The sequence below is a fragment of the Pinus tabuliformis genome, chromosome 2_1 (genome assembly GCF_031772625.1).
Source record: "Pinus tabuliformis cultivar Carrire ecotype Pingquan chromosome 2_1, CPIR1, whole genome shotgun sequence".
Classification (NCBI taxonomy): Eukaryota; Viridiplantae; Streptophyta; class Pinopsida; order Pinales; family Pinaceae; genus Pinus; species Pinus tabuliformis.
In genome coordinates, this window is record NC_142299.1 from 753765866 (window position 1) to 753781966 (window position 16101).

The following is a 16101-nucleotide window of genomic DNA, read 5'->3' on the forward strand; positions in this document are numbered from 1 at the left end:
GGTGCGATTGCCCAAATTAATTCGTCATGACCGTCAGTAAGTCGAATGTGGGCCTGCGACAGAGCTTCTGTATAATCCCGCCATACAGGATGCCAACGTTCAGGTAATTCTAATGTGCGAGGTGAAGCCCACGCTTGTTGTAGGAAGGTGGTGTTTGCCCTATCCCCAATTTGCCAGATATGAGTGATGCCATTGGCATGGAGGTGCGTTAAAAGCTCATCTGGTAACCTGTGCGAATTACCGCACCCGACCCACGGATCCACTCCAATCCTGACACTGTTGCCCTCTTTGATGCGCCAGGTGATTCCGTCCCTCAACAGCGGCAACGATTGGAGGACTGCTTTCCATATATTTGAAGTATTTCTGCCCGGGTTGTGTTGAAGACGTAACCAGTCCATAAGGTGCATTGGCTTGGTGTATTTTGCCTGTGCGACTTGAGTCCATAGGCTTTCCGTGGTCAAGAGGCTCCACCCAAGTTTGGCAGCCAATGCTTTTGCAAAGAAGTCGAGGTTTTTAATGCCCCAGCCTCCCCATCGCTTGGGTTTTGCTATGGTAGCCCAATTCACCCAGGCAAAATGCTTCCCTGTATGATGCCCATTCCATAAAAATTTAGCACATATGGATTGTAATCTGCTCAGGATGCCCCGAGGTATCCATGCCAAGGTCATCCAGTATACTGGGGTGGCCTCAATGACTGCTTTGATAAGAGTCAATCTACCGGCTCTGGAAAGATATCGGTGATACCAAACCTGTAATCTTTTCTCCACCTTCGCTATTAACCACGACCAATCTGCAATCCGATAGCCCACAGGTTTTAATCTGTACCCCAGGTATTTGATGCCTTCAGATAATGTTAAAGAGATGAAGGGGAAGCGCTGTAGAGCAAAGGTATATTCATGTTGTGAGCAGCCAACCACCGTAATTGTGGATTTGTTCTCATTGATCTGCATGCCAGTGGCCTGTTGAAAGAGAGCAAAAATGTTCTGGAGAGTAGTGGTGTCACCTGTGCAACCATTAAGAAAGATGAGTATGTCATCGACAAACAAGAGGTGCGTAAGATGAAGATACTCTGAGATGTTGATGCCATTGAGTTGATTCCTGTCTCGAGCAGATATGATAAGCCGACTCAAACCTTCCATGACGAGGAGGAATAGAAGCGGTGATAATGGGCAACCTTGCCTGAGCCCTCGTTCAGAGGTGAAGAAGGATGTGGCTTCACCATTAAGAAGAATGTTGTAGGGCACATCAGAGATGCAGCCCATTATCCATTTAGTGTAGCTATAGGGAAAGCCGAGATGAGTCAGAAGAAGCCTGATGTAGAGCCAGTTGGCTCTATCGAAAGCTTTTGACAGGTCAACCTTTAATATCAGGCCCTTTTGTTTTTTTGTATGGAGAGTATGAAGGAGCTCTTGAGCGGTGGCGATGGCCTCATGAATCTGCCGATGATGGAGGAAAGCAAACTGTTCAGGGGATATGTGGCGAGATAAAATGGGCTTAAGACGATTGGCGATGATTTTAGCGATGATTTTGTATAGGCAGTTGCAGAGGGAGATGGGGCGGAAGTCGTTGTAGGATGAAGGGTGATTGGCTTTCGGTATGAGAGCGATGAAGGTGGATTTAATAGCTGATGAAATCCTGCCAGATCTTCTGCTTTGCTCAATAATATTGAGGAGATCGTTGCCCAGCAGATCAAGGAATGCAATGTAGAATTCGATGGTCCAGCCATCAGGACCGGGGCTTCTATCCTTCTTGAACCACTTAATGGTGGATTCTAGCTCCTCCATAGTGACTGCCTTAGTGAGCTCCTCTGTATCATCTTGAAGGACGAATCTGGGAAAATGCTCTGCCACTCGCATGATCTCCAGGATGTTTGCCTCTCTGGGGGCAGTATAAATGCCTTTAAAATGATTGATCGCTAAACAGGCCAGGTTCCTCTGAGATGTAATAGACTGATTTTGTTCATCCCTGAGCTCCCAAATAGAATTGATGGCTTTTCGACCGTTGGCGAACTTGTGGTAGAAAGTAGTATTAGCATCTCCCTCGTTAAGCCATATGGCCCTGCTGCGCAGCCGCCAGCTTTCCTCTCTGCATTTCAGAATCTGTGTGCGCTCGGTAATGAGGGAATTGAACTGTTCTTTGCTTCCTTCAATAGTGTAGATGCCATCAGAAGAGGTCTCGTATGCTGCAATGGCTTTTTCAGCTTCTATTAAAGTGTGATCGTCCCTGATCCGCTTCTGGTGTGCCCAATGCTTAGACAAGCGCTTTAATTCAGCTAGTTTCCTCACAAATCCGGCCGAGAGTTCCTCCTGTTCACGAATTGGATTGTTCTGCCAATATTCGGTGACCAAGTGTATATAGGAGGGATCCTTTAACCAAGTAGAATTGAATTTAAAAGGGCTCTTGATTCTGTCATAGGAGTCAGCTGTCTCCAGAAAGATAGGGCGATGATCGGAGATGCCGCCGGAGCCGACCCACTGCCTAGTGCGAGGAAGATGGTTATAGAGGGTTTCTTTAAGCAAGAACCTGTCTAATCTTCTAGCCAAACTCTGATTCCCACTTCTGTTATTCGTCCAGGTATGCTGTAGTCTGGCAGAGGGTATGTCTACCCAGTGATGCTCCTCCAACAGGTTGGATATGGTGTCCGATAAAGGGTCTGTCAGGGCAGAGTGTCCCCATGACTCACACTGACCCATTGAGAAGTTTAAGTCGCCACCAAGCAATATATTGTCCTCCTTCAATAGGTCAGATTCAAGTAGCGCACTCCAGAAGGGAGCCCTGCTAGAACATGGACCATAGACGTTGACAATACGCAGGTTCATTTCCATAGAGAGTACATAGATGTCCAGGCCTATGAAGCCCCTACCGCCCCAAATGTTACTGATCTTGATAGCTTTGTTGAGGATCCCAATAGCTAGACCTCCCGATCTCCCTGATGCATCAATAGCATGAAATGTCCAGTATGGCATCCAAGATTTGAAGGACTGGATGAGAGTGTCTGCAGGACAGAGGGTCTCTTGAAGTAGAATGATATCTGGTTGAGATATGGAGAGCAATCTCCTGAGCGCTAATTTCTTGGGGGAACTAGCAAAACCCCTGCAGTTGAAAGAGAGTACCTTCATTAGGGAAGAGGGGCAGGGCCATGCTTTGCTCTAAGGGCCCAGGGGATGGTTTGTTGTCGCCCAATGGCAACTTCAGCATCGGCAGTATGTCTAGCTTTAGAAATACGCGATGGTCGACCACGAGATTGCTTAATAGGAGCTGATATAATGTCAAGGCCGAAAGCATCTCCACCTCTGTCTTTAGATCTGGATCTGAGGGCATATCGAGGGGAAAGTGGGGGGGATGGAGCAAGGGAGGCGGATATGGATGGAGTGATTATGGAGGGCGAACAAGGGGGAGAAGCGGGAGCCGGAGGCGGAATGGGGCAATGGAGGGAGGGAGGGGGAATCCCCGAAAGAGGGTCAGATCCAGGAGGGCAAGGGTTCGGATGCGGAGCAGATTCTTCAGAGGGAAATGGATGTGCCGGAGGGGAAGAGGTATGAGGGATCGATGAACAATCACCCAACTGATGAGGAAACGCTTGCGTTTGGTCAGACAAAGGACATGAAGTGGGATCAATAGCGCTGCCCGGAGGGTCATGAGTATCATCAGTAGCCTGGTTTTGCTCCGTTGAAGGCGCATCCGATGCTTGCAGATCAGGGAAGTGAGGGGGAACTTCAGTAGCCTCTTCCAGTGGTCGCTGCTTACCCTTGTGAAGGAGAGGGCAATCCCGGTATAGATGTCCAACTTGGTGACATCGGCGACATCTATACGGGATCCCTTCGTAATCGATAATCTGTTTGCGCGCCAAGTCCCTCCAGTGAATAGAGATGTGTTCTTGAAGGCCACCCCTGGTGTCCAGATTGATGAGAATACGAGCATATGTCATCACTCCTGTATGGATGAAGGATCGATCATAATCCAAGTAAGAGCCCAATGCATTCCCGATTCTTCTGAAGATATCTTCAGACCAATACTGTATAGGGACGCCTGAGAGCCGAATCCATATAGGTCCAGTGCCAATCAGCTCCGATTCGGGGTCAAACATTGGAGTCCAACGTTTAAGGAGGACTGGGGCATGTTGGAAATGCCAATGAGCAGATAAGACCCAGTCTGTGTGTTCAGCAAGGACAAATTTTATTGCAAACCAACCTCTAGCTAATATCTGTACTAAGGGGGGATCCCTCAGATGGAGTCCCCAAATATCAGATATCCATGCCTTCAATCGAGAAACCGAGTATTTCCGACCCCTTATTCGGCCCACCAAGACTTTATCGGAATGATCCATAATCTCACCCCACTGGACATCCTCCTCCAGTCTGAGAAAGACGTCCTCTGCTTTGGACTTGAAACATCTGTTCTTCCTTTTTGGTTTAGGATCCTGTGGTGAACTCCGCGCTCGATGCGGTAGCGGGGAGGCTCCTGAGACAGGAGGAGGGACAGAGGAGGATGTGGGGATAGCGAAGCCGCCGGAAGTGCTAAACGGATCAGAGGGAGAAGGATGACATGGGTGACCTCCAAGGAGGGGATCTGAAGACGGTGAAACAGAGAAAGAGATGGGAGGCGGTGCAGTATGAACGTGATCCGGAACAGAAGCAGAGAAAGAAGGAGGGGGAGGGTATGAGGGAGCGCAATCCACCGTAGTTCTGAGGGTTGCCGGAGAAGAGAGGTCATGCCGGGAAGGTGTAAGGATCGGATGAGATGCCGGACAAGAGAGCGACGGATCCCCAATAGAAAAAGAAGCCTGGTTATACATACCTCGTAAAGCATTTGGGGTACGCCAGATAGGTACACCTTCCAGAGGGTCAGCAGTGTAATCTACAGCTTCATAATCTCCCATGAGCAGCAGGTTCCAGTGACAGTAGATCAGAGAGCAGATGTCAGGGGACTGTGTTAAAGGACGAGATCGTCCACCAAAAGGTCGGATGCGTCCAGCAGCGAAAAATTTAATTAATTCTAGGTCCTTGGTAAATTTAAATTCTCCGGAGGCAAAATTCCCCAGTCCTTAAAAAATAAATTTTAAAAGGTCCAGGGACTAAGGTAAATTAATTATTTTGCTAAATTTTAAGCCTTTGGTCCTTGGGGTTAAGTCAAAGTCAAAATTTTGAGGAAATTAAATCAAAAATTTAATTTTTGAATTAATTAATTAAAATTTATTTAATTCAAAAATTCGAATTTCCTCAAGAATTTAAAATTTCGTCGGATGAGATTAAAAGAAATTTTAATCCTCATCAACGATCGAAATTGCTTTGACGAGGATCACTCGGACTAACTGTTGGAGGATTTATCTTGAAATAGGAGATCATTTGTCAGTCAGTTGATTCAATCTCTGGATCGTGTACTATGCAAAAAGCTCTCTTGTAATCTTTTTATGAGCAATAAAGAAAGACTTTTGGGTTAATTTCTGCTGGTGATACTCTTCGTGGAAATACTGTAAGATGTGTCATTTTCATGCATAGATTTCTTTTTAGCCATTGATGATAGCTTTTTGAAAAGCGATTTGAGTACAGGTATCTTGCTCAGTGACTGGGGTTTGAATGATAATTTAAGTTTTGAATATAATAGCAGGTATCTCTATTTATCTAAATTTTATTATCATTTTCTCGCTCTATGTTGATGGTTGAATTGAGTTGTGCAGGAAAGTCTTGATTTTTAGATCATCGGGCGTTTGGGGAAGTTCTTGGTTGAATCAACCAACTCTCGATCTGTGTTTTCTGAAGAGCCCAGCTTAAGTTGATCCCGGGCTTATCATAAGATATTTTTTATGGATGATGCATGAAGGGTTTTGAGCTCAGTACCTCCTTTAAAATTCAGAAAATTTGATCTTTTTTTTGGTGCTAAATCGATAGATCTGGCTGTTGAGAGCCTCAGATTATTAAATCTAGGAGCGAAATTGGACTCACACTCCCTAGATCTGATAGATCTGTCATTCATGTACATAGATCTGTAATTGTTTTTTAAAATTTTCTTTTGAATTGGGTTTTTTAGGTTTTAGTTTTTTGGGTCGTCGTATATATCGTTTGGGTGTTTTCTTATTTTTTTGCAGCTACAGATTTGAAGAAGAACACTGTGCAGAGTCCAGACTTAGGCCCTGGAGGGTAAGATCTAGATCTCTCGGGTTCATTAGCATCATTTTTGCAGAGATCATATCCAGAGTTTGCAGTCCAAGGGTTTAAATTTATTTATTTTCAGATTTTGAAATTTCATGAGAGTTTCATTAAGAAATCTGAAGTAAAAGGATTTAAAATTTTAATTAAGATTTCTGGAACTTTTTTTCTAAAGGGTTTCTGGGCTACTAGTTTGCTGGATGTTTCCTTTGATTTGCGGCTTGATTTGTGGAGTTCATTGTGCATTTCGCTTTTTTTTAGAGGGCTCACAAACATTTTGTTGCCGCTGCAAATCTGCAAGCCTCGTTTTTTGCTGCCTGGGGTTTTCAACAGAAAACTTCAGATTTGTTTTGCTGCCTTGGGTTTACTCTTACTGATTTTTTTTTGTTTGTTTTTTTAGGGTCTCTGGCAGATTTCGAAATTGTTTACTTGTCGCTGCTGGCATTGCCTTACCTTTCCATACGTTTCACCTGCTGCATGTAACCTGCTCTACCTTCCCACGGATCTCATCACCGCTGCCCTCTGCTTATTCACCTCCAAACCCTCGCCTTTCACGCAACCGTCCCTCATCTCCTACGCTGCAGTGTCATCCTTCTGCTGCCCCTTCTAATTTTTTTTTTTTAAATCTAAAAGGTTTGAAAAACATTAAAAAGTCCTAAAAATTTTAAATTTCGTGCCTAAGAAGTTAAAATAAATTAAAGGGATTTGCGCTTAAACATTAAATTTTTTTAATGTGGCTTATGGCCCATTAAAAAATTTGATTTATTAACCCATTGACTTGTTTTACTTCATTATATTTTGCCTAAGGAATGACTTAAGCGCTAACTTAAAGTTCCTTAGTCTTATTTGGTCATTAAATGCATTTTTATGATTTTCCTATGGTCAAAGTACGATAAATGTTTTAAGTTATATTGACTGTTGGAGAAAATCATTTTAAATCTAGAATTGCTTGCATAGTCTTGGGCGTTTACATGATTGTCGGTATTCGTCACATATTACAAAATTGTTTTGGATAACTTGTTTTATTTAGTTGATAGTTAATTCAAATATTAAAGGCACTGATCTATAATTGTTTATATCTTGCGATCGTGTCTTGGTTACATTTGCGTTTAATCTATTTATTTGAATCAGTGTTGATAATATCGGTATCGGGAAAATATCGGCGAGGGTCCGGAAAATATCTTATCGGAAATATCGGCGAAAATATCGGCAAATATCGGCAAGCATAAAAAATGCATAATATATTCATTTTTTTTCAGATTTCTAAACATATAAAGCAATAACAACATGAACTAAACACATTGGCACATAAATATGAAGAAAACACTGATATATATGATGTCAAATAGAAATGATATATCAAAGGCGATACCAAATCGTGCTAATCCCTGATAATTGTCCATTCAAGGACTCAAATGTGGAGAACCAATACAAAATAACATCACATATAATAATAAAAGTATCTCATCATCATGAGTTACATGTAGCATAACAAATAAAACTAGCAACTATCTATCTACTGCCCTCTCCCCCTTTTACGGGAAAACATGATGGGCTGTTTGTCAGGCCTGCCCCTAGTAGTAGAAGGCCCTGACACTGCCTCTGCACCTAATGTCAAATAATGAGTGATAGGCATGGAGCTATGCTCTCCTATATCTATTGCAGATGGTGTTGATGCTGATGCTCCCGCAGTGTCCTCCTCCAGCTCCTCCTACTCCTCCTCTAAGTGCTGCTGCTCCTCTGACTCCGAGTCCTCCTCTTGCTGCCCCTGCTCTAATGGATCATCTGCCACTGGCTCCTCCAACCATGAAGGTGACTCCTCCAATATGGGCTCCTGAGACTCCACCCTCCACGGAGACAATACATCAATATTGTCTAAGGAAATGGCATCTGGATCCACTGGTGATTCTATTTGCCTCACTCGAAGTCGGATGTTGTAATGCACATACACCAAATCGTTGAGGCGTGCGAACTCCAACCTGTAAGAGTGTCAAAAAAAGTAATGAGTTTTGACTCTTGACTCTTGAGTCTTGACACTTGAAGGTCATAAATTAAAAATTAAAAATTACAATAAGTGTAATTGCTCAACTGAAGGCTTGAGTTCAAAGTTATACCAATTGCGCTTTTTGGCGTGTATTTTCTCAAATACACTCCAATTGCGCTCACACCCTGAAGAGCTACATGTTTGACTCAAGATTCGTATAGCCAAATTTTGCAAATTTGGTACCCTTGCACCATAGCTTCGCCACCAAAGATCTACAACAAAATAATGAAATAAAAAATTCAAAAACTTAAAAGTTAAAACATAATTAAATTCAAATTTATAATTTCTAATGAGTGATGACTCGTCACTTACGTGGCATGAAGAGGGCCCTTTCCTTAATGGCATCATCAAAGCCAAATAGGCCAACACAATCCTGATAATTATGTATCTCGCGGCTGATTTTGAGACGAAGCTCAGAATCAGGTACCATCCTCTCAATACAGGAATGGAGCCCTTCAATCACCTCGCCATCAAAACGAAAATTGCATTTGTATGCAAATGCAGGGTTGAGGAAGAGTGCTGCTGCATGAATGGGTCGATGAAGCATCCCTGTCCACCGACTATCGATCACATCCCATAACATCATCTGCCTATTAAGGCCAGCAGAACCCTTGTCTGCATAATAGGAACGAATGGCCTCCTTGGCCCTATCCATGCCCTCATACAAATAAGGCATTGCAGGCTTCTCTCCATCCACCAATCTAAGAACCTTTACTATAGGTTCGCTAACTGCACATGCTTCTTCTACTCCACGCCAAAATGTCTCAGAGTACACCATTTTTTCAATGGCTTTCCCATCAGGTCTCCTGCTGTATCTACAACCACGCCAATCATTAGACACAAACATTTGCTTCAACTCGTACTGACATCGAAGCAAAGACTGAAGAGTAATAAAGGTTGTGGCAAAACGTGTGATGGCAGGACGCCGCAACTCCTTGTTTCCTGTGAACCTCCTCATAAGGCTAAGAACAATAGCATGGTTATAAATAAACTTGGGGATGCTCCTAGCCATATGAACTGCCTCCTTGATGAAGGAGAGTTTCCCCATATCCTCAAGCAACAAATCAAGACAATGCGCTGCACATGGAGTCCAGAACAATGTGGGATGCCTCTCCATAAGCATTCTGCCGGCAGACACATAATTAGCTGCATTGTCTGTTACGACTTGCACCACATTCTGCACACCAATCTCCTGAATGAACCCATCTAACAACTCACATATCGTTGCTGCATCTTTGATATGTTCTGATGCATCCAACGATTTAATAAACATGGTACCTTTAGGACAATGTACCAAGAAATTTAGAAGGGTCCTACCCTTCCTATCTGTCCAACCATCAGACATCACTGTGCATCCAGTGACTTCCCATGTCTGTTTCAACTCTGCCAATCTAGAGTTGATGTCCTCTTTTTCTGCTTGAAGAATTGGCCCCCGCAACTCCTCATATGTGGCACTTTTGTACCCTGGGCCCACAACAGCAATAGCATCACACATTGGTTGCCAAAATGGATTGGTTTTTGTGATGCTGAGAGGTAAGTCGCTCCAATAAATACACCTCCCCATGACTCTATCTGCTTCTTCCTTCTCCTTTTTTTTGACAAGCGATTTTATGCCAGGTTGTGCTCCAGCTCCTGTTCGTGGAACAAAAAATGATGACCTCGCATTCACACTAGCATGTGATGGTGTGCCAGTTGTGGAGCCCCTCCCACTAGCGCCAGTAGGGCCACTACCCTGAACATCAAAATCATGAGAAGATATCCCAAAGGATCTACCTGCACGTTCAGCTTTGTTTCTTTCCGCCTCTTCCTTCTTTCTGTCCTTTTCTTCAATTGCCTCAAGAGCTTTTCGTATAAGCTCCGGACTAGAAACTCTACAAATGCCAACATCATGTCCAGGGAGTCTAGCAAGATGGTATTTCAGTCGTGTAACCCCACCTGTCATCTTGTCCCCACACAATTTGCATGAAAGATATGCACGATTTGTCCCACCATCAGGGATCCCATACTCCCAAAATGGGTCCAAGTTTTTTGGCATATTTGTATTTTGTAGTGGGCTCCGGCTAACTCAAAAGGAAACCTACAGCACCAAAAAAAATTTAGAATTAGTAACTTAATAAGTTATTAAGCAATATATAACCCTTGTTTTTTTAATATATAAAATTTAAATTTATAAAATTCTGAAGAAAAGCTCAGATCGATCATCGAACTACCCAGAAGAAATGTCAAGCATAAAATCAAAATTCTGGGCAATTCTGTGAATAAAACACTGCAGACCTGGGCCCATAGACTGAAGTTCTCAAGGGAATCGAACGGGCTATTGACACTTATCGAAAGATGGACTGCTGTTTTTTGAATTTTCTGACCAAAATAAAATAACATCTTTAAAAAATTAGCCAATGATGTGGCTAAGTTAATGTTTACAATGTACATTGTCTCACAGGTCTGAGCTCTAAAAGGTCTTCACTGAATTTGGTAATTAACAATTTAACACAGGTCCAAATTTTTCTACAAATGCTACAGGTCTATAATTCCAAATTTTTCTACAAATGCTACAGGTCTATAATTCCAAATTGCTACTAATTAATGGCAGCATGACAGCAGTAATCTTGATTCTTGACATAGTGACCTGATGACTGTAATGATAGTTGTTGTAACTTGTGACATGACAGTGACATAGAATTAGGCTTGCACTCCATTACAGTGGTGACACAATGATTCTCATTAACACAGTGACAATCTCTGTGGTAACTTGACACACATCTCAAAAGCTCTCTATTTCAGTATAAACAATGTGAAGGATCGCTTGACTGCAGCTCATGACTTGTTCTTACAATGGCTCTGGTTTGCATCTTTAATGGTGTCACTATACTCTGCATTATACTGTGGCATTGGGTTCGATAACATGTGGTGGCATAGTCTCATATGGCAGTGACAAAGACACATGGTTTTAAGTTTTTATTATTTAACATTCACACATAAGTTATACATTTTGTCTATGTATCATTAAGGACTTTGGACAGTATCGAATTCCCATCCGAGACAACCAACTCTGATTTCTCATGTCCAGGACTAAAAATTGATGCCAACGTTTTTCTCGGAGACTGTAATTTTAACGAATTATTTTTCTGTGGGAGACAATAATAGTACCAAAATTTTTCTTTAGGACTGTGAGTAATGTTAACCTTTTCTTCTATTCCCAGAGATATATTTCTTAATGCAGAGCATGGACTGTACTGTATCTAATCGATTATCGAACTTCTTTGGACTTTGCGAGGTATTCAAGGAGACACAGACATGATATTCAGACAAACATTACATACTTCCACCTCAGATCATTTGATTTCTTTTGTAAAAAATTTCAGGTGGTTGAAATAAGGAGTGACATTACCATTGGAGGCTACAAAGACTGCATACTGTCGCAATTTATTAAACCCTCCGCAGCCAAAGTATTAACGGTTGGGGAATACGCATACCTGGAAAGTTGTAAACACATAAACTGGAACCCTCCGCAGCCAAAACCCTCCGCAGCCACCGTTCGAACTTCGCAGCGTCTCCAGGCTCCAGCTCTAACGAAAATTCGAAACAGAAATGGATCATTTACGGCCAAACCCCAATTTATAAATGCTGCCGGCGATTTTTATGGTCGTCGCGCGATATTTGTAAAAAAATCGCCGATATTTCGGATATATCGCGAGAAATTCAAAACGAGAAAAAATCGCGAGAAATTACAGCCGAAATTTCGTTTTGGTAAAAATCTCGCGATATTTACGATTTTTGCCGAAATATCGGCAATATTTTCAACACTGATTTGAATTAATCGAAATTCATTTAGATTCATCAAGTTGCCCATCATTAAAATCTCCTAGTGCTTGTGTTCCATAGTCTTTCTCATCCCTTTACCTCAGGGACTACCCCCCTTGACTTGCCTAGGAGAGAATCTAAGCGGAGTGAGTAAGGATCAAGAATGATAGCCCTTACTCTGAGCATTGTCGCGGTGCCTAGACACTTCGTGGGACAACAGTACTTGTATAATTGCTTGATGACCTAATGAATGAAGTAAATACTAAATGAAAAACATATATAAACAGTCACAAGTAATTATCATGATTCGAAATTCTAGTTTTCAAACGAATTTCAATACCCTGGGGTGTCCGTCAATTTCCAAGATCATCAAAATGACCAATGCTCTTGTTGAGAAATCTATGGCGAACAGTTATAGGATTTATTAATTGATTTCTCTGCAATTCTTGACATTTTCTTGTGAGTTAACTTGGAGTATTAGCATTATTCTTTAGTTCTATTTCATCATCAAGACAAATGCCAAAAGAAGATCATAGTGCAAACACAAGAGCACCAAATGTAGGCAGCAAGCCAAGGCCAAAGCCTCTCCTAGAGAGGAAAACCCACAAAATCTCTTTTTATAGAATCTATTCAATGAAGGCTTCCAAGACCTTGACTTTGACCTTGACCAAACCTCCAAGTGATGAGCCAGCCAGAAGCTTAAATAAATTTTCTGCAACATGATCACTGAGGAAACCTTAGTTTCTCCAACAAATCTACGCGTGTGAGCTGCAAAACACAGATCTTGCTTTCTGTCAGACCAGGAGGTAACTCCTCCAATGTAATCGTCTTATTCATTCAGATTATTCATTATTATATACAAGAGTAAGTGACTGTTCAGTTCATCTCCCGACGACTCTATTTTCTCTATTATTTATTTACACTAATTACAGTGGTTCTGATTAGGTGTCAACATTCCCCCCCTTTAATCTGAAGGGATGTTGGTGAGTCCAAGCATCGTTTTGAATCTTTCAAGCTTTTCTCTTCCAAGCGCTTTGGTGAAGATGTCTGCAATTTGCTCATTAGTGGAACAATGGTGAAGATGGATTGTTTTGGCCTTCAACATGATGTCGAATGAGATGATATTTTGTATTGATGTGCTTCGTTCGATCATGGAACTTTGGGTTCTTGGCCAACTTTATTGCCGAGGTATTGTCAATCATGAGTGGAGTCAATTGTACTTGTTTTACCTGCAAATCTTTCAGAATTTTCCTAAGCCACAATTTCTTTTGTTGCCTCAGCTGTTGCCACATATTCTGCCTCTGTTGTTGAATCTGTTGGAACTGATTGTTTCCGTGATCTCCAGGAGACAGCGCCTGATCCAAGACTCATAACATAACTCGAAGTAGATACCCCAGTTTCTTTGTCTCCATCGAATTCTGAATCAAAGTATCCAATCAAGCTGAAGTCGCCCACCTGTGTATACTTGATTCCAAAGTCTTGAGTTCCCTTCAAGTAATTTAGAACTCTTTTTGCAGTCGACCAATGTCCCTCACAAGGCTTTTGCATAAACCTGGAGAGGATTCCAACAGCAAACGAAATGTCTGGTTTGGTAGTAGTTAGGTAGTTGAGACTTCCTACAAGCTGTTTATACTTTTTTGCATCCTCAAATTCTTTTTCTTCAATGGTTGTGAGCTTTAAGATTTGTTCCATTGGAGTAGTCAAAGGATTGCATTCAGTCATGCCAAACCTATTCAACAGAACTCCAATGTACTTCTTTTGAGAAAGGAATATGGGCTTCGGATGTCGAGTTACTTCAATACCAAGATAGTAATGAACATAGCCGAAATCAATCATTTCAAAACCTTTCCTCAATTCCTTCTTTATGGATACAATGTAGCTCTCATTGTTCCCTGTCATCAAAAGATCATCTACATATACCACAAGATATACCACTGTTTTGCCAACCTTCTTGACAAACAAAGTTCATCATCAAGATCATAATGTTTGAAATTGAGTTTCAGAAGATGCGCAATTAGTTTTTCATACCAGGCTCGCGGTGCTTGTTTGAGGCCATACAAAGATTTCACAAGTTTCCATACTTTATGTTCATGCCTTTTTACAGCAAATTCTTCAGATTAGGACATGAAAACATTCTCTTTTAGATCTCCATTCAAGAAAACAGTTTTTACATCCATTTGATGGACTTTCCAACCATTCTAAGCTGCTAGGGCAAAGAGTGTCCAAATGGTATCCCATTTTGTTGTGGGGGCAAAAGTCTCCTTATAATCGACCCCTTCTGTGCAAAACCTTTTGCCACAAGCCTGGCTTTGTGCTTGTCAAGTGAGCAATCAACTTTATACTTGTTCTTGTAGACCCACTTGCAGTCAGCTGGTTTGGTTCCCAATGGAGGATCAAGCAACTTCCAAGTGCCATTCTTTATCAAGGCATCATACTCCTTTTGCATTGCTTCTTTCCATTCTTCATGAGAAGTAGCTTCTTTGAAGAAAGTTGGTTCAAAATCTGTAGACAAATTCAATTCACAATCATAAGAAACATCCATATTAACAGGTGAATCAGAGTCATCTATATCACCTCCATTTTTCCGAGTTGAATTTCTAGTTCCTGTCTTTCCAACCTCATCAGGATGAACACTTTCAAGAGTCTTTGTCAACCACTTTGGGAGACCTTTCTGAGATGGTCCAGGCTGCTCCGTTGATTGAGTTGGGACTGAATCAAGATTGAGTCTCCCAATTCTATCAATCACATCATTCAAAGTATCATTCGTTGTTGGAGTTTCATGCGGGGGAGAGAGTGCTTCAGAAGAAGATTCCACAGGTTGATCTAGTATAGGAATCCCCCTTCAAGATGTGGAATCTGATTATCAAATTCTTGAAATCATTTTTCATTTGCGAATCTATCCAAGCGATCAAGTTGCCACTCAACAACATTGTCAGTTTTGGATGATTCAAGAAAAATTACATCTCTAGATACAACAAACTTTTTATTGACTTCATCATAGAGACGGTATGCTTTGGAGGTGTTTGAATACCCCAGGAAGATACACTTACAACTTCTTGCACCAAGTTTGTTTCTATGTACCTTTGGTATCAAGGCATAACATGTGGAACCAAAGACCCTAAGATGCTTTACCGAAGGAATTTGTCCATACCACTTTTCATAAGGAGTCTTGTTTCTAATAGCATTAGATGGACATCTATTCTTTACATATACAGCACATAGAACTGCATCAGCCCAAAACATCATTTTTACATTTTTGAAAAACGTCATGGAGCGCACCATATTTAAGATTGTCATATTCATTCTTTTAGTTACTTCATTTTGTTGAGGATTGTAAGGCACAGTGGTTTGATGTTTGATCCCATGTTGGCGAAAATAGTTTTCAAATTCATTTGAAGTGTATTCTTTTCCATTATCAGTGCGAATAGAGCCAATATGAGATTGTGCATCATTTTCAATCCATGAATAAAAGTTCTTGAATGTTTGAAAAACAACAGATTTGTTCTTCAATAAATAAACACAACACATTCTGGTGTAGTTATCAATAAATGTCATATATTTATTTCCATTTGCAGAAGGAACAAGCATTGGACCACATAAATCTGAATGAATAAGTTCAAGTTTTCTATGTGTTCTGGAATGCGAATCATGAAAACACTGTTTGCTATGCTTTCCTAGAATGTAAGCATCACATTGCTTAAGTTTCCTAGGAATTGTAGGCAAACCAGTAACACCATTTTTCTTCAATAAGCGGAGGTTGTCGTAGTTCAAGTGTCCAAATCTAGCATGCCATAATAAACTTGATGGAAATGTACCTTCTTCATAATGAGAATTGTATGAGAAATTTTGTGCACGAGTAGAGGTACCCTGCAGCTTGAGAAGCCTTTCTTCTTCTATCCCCGTCATGACAAGTGAGTGGTCTGATGCTTTTCTCACCTCAAGCTTGCCATCAAACATATGAATGGAGTGTCCTTGCTGGCAGATGTGGACTAAGGACAACAAGTTTCTCCTCAGCTGTGGGAGATATAAAACATGATGCAGAAGAAAGTCTGGAAGACCAGGCAATTTAAGCCTGATTGTACCAAGCCCTGATGGCTTGAGTTTTGATTT

At 41.5% G+C, this 16101-nt stretch overlaps 2 protein-coding genes across 2 annotated transcripts in view; both read right to left on the reverse strand.

Moving 5' to 3' along the window:
• Positions 1-16101, reverse strand: part of LOC149202765 (phytyl ester synthase 1, chloroplastic-like) — a gene marked incomplete at its 5' end in the record, with an annotated part of 221087 nt that overhangs the window by 27570 nt on the left and 177416 nt on the right. The window lies entirely within an intron of this gene.
• Positions 8212-10262, reverse strand: LOC149202766 (uncharacterized). Its single transcript, XM_089403672.1, has 2 exons — positions 8503-10262; positions 8212-8402 (listed from the first exon to the last, which is right to left on the reverse strand). The coding sequence occupies exons 1-2, from the start codon at positions 10223-10225 to the stop codon at positions 8212-8214; spliced, it is 1914 nt and encodes a 637-aa protein (XP_089259798.1). The 5' UTR covers positions 10226-10262.

Bases quoted from the DNA above. Each gene is read 5' to 3' on its own strand.
- LOC149202766 (XM_089403672.1), bottom strand. From the start codon at position 10,225: ATGCCAAAAAACTTGGACCCATTTTGGGAGTATGGGATCCCTGATGGT. The intron at 8,403-8,502 runs GTAAGTGACGAG...ATTTTGTTGTAG, and splicing joins AAGGGCCCTCTTCATGCCAC to ATCTTTGGTGGCGAAGCTAT.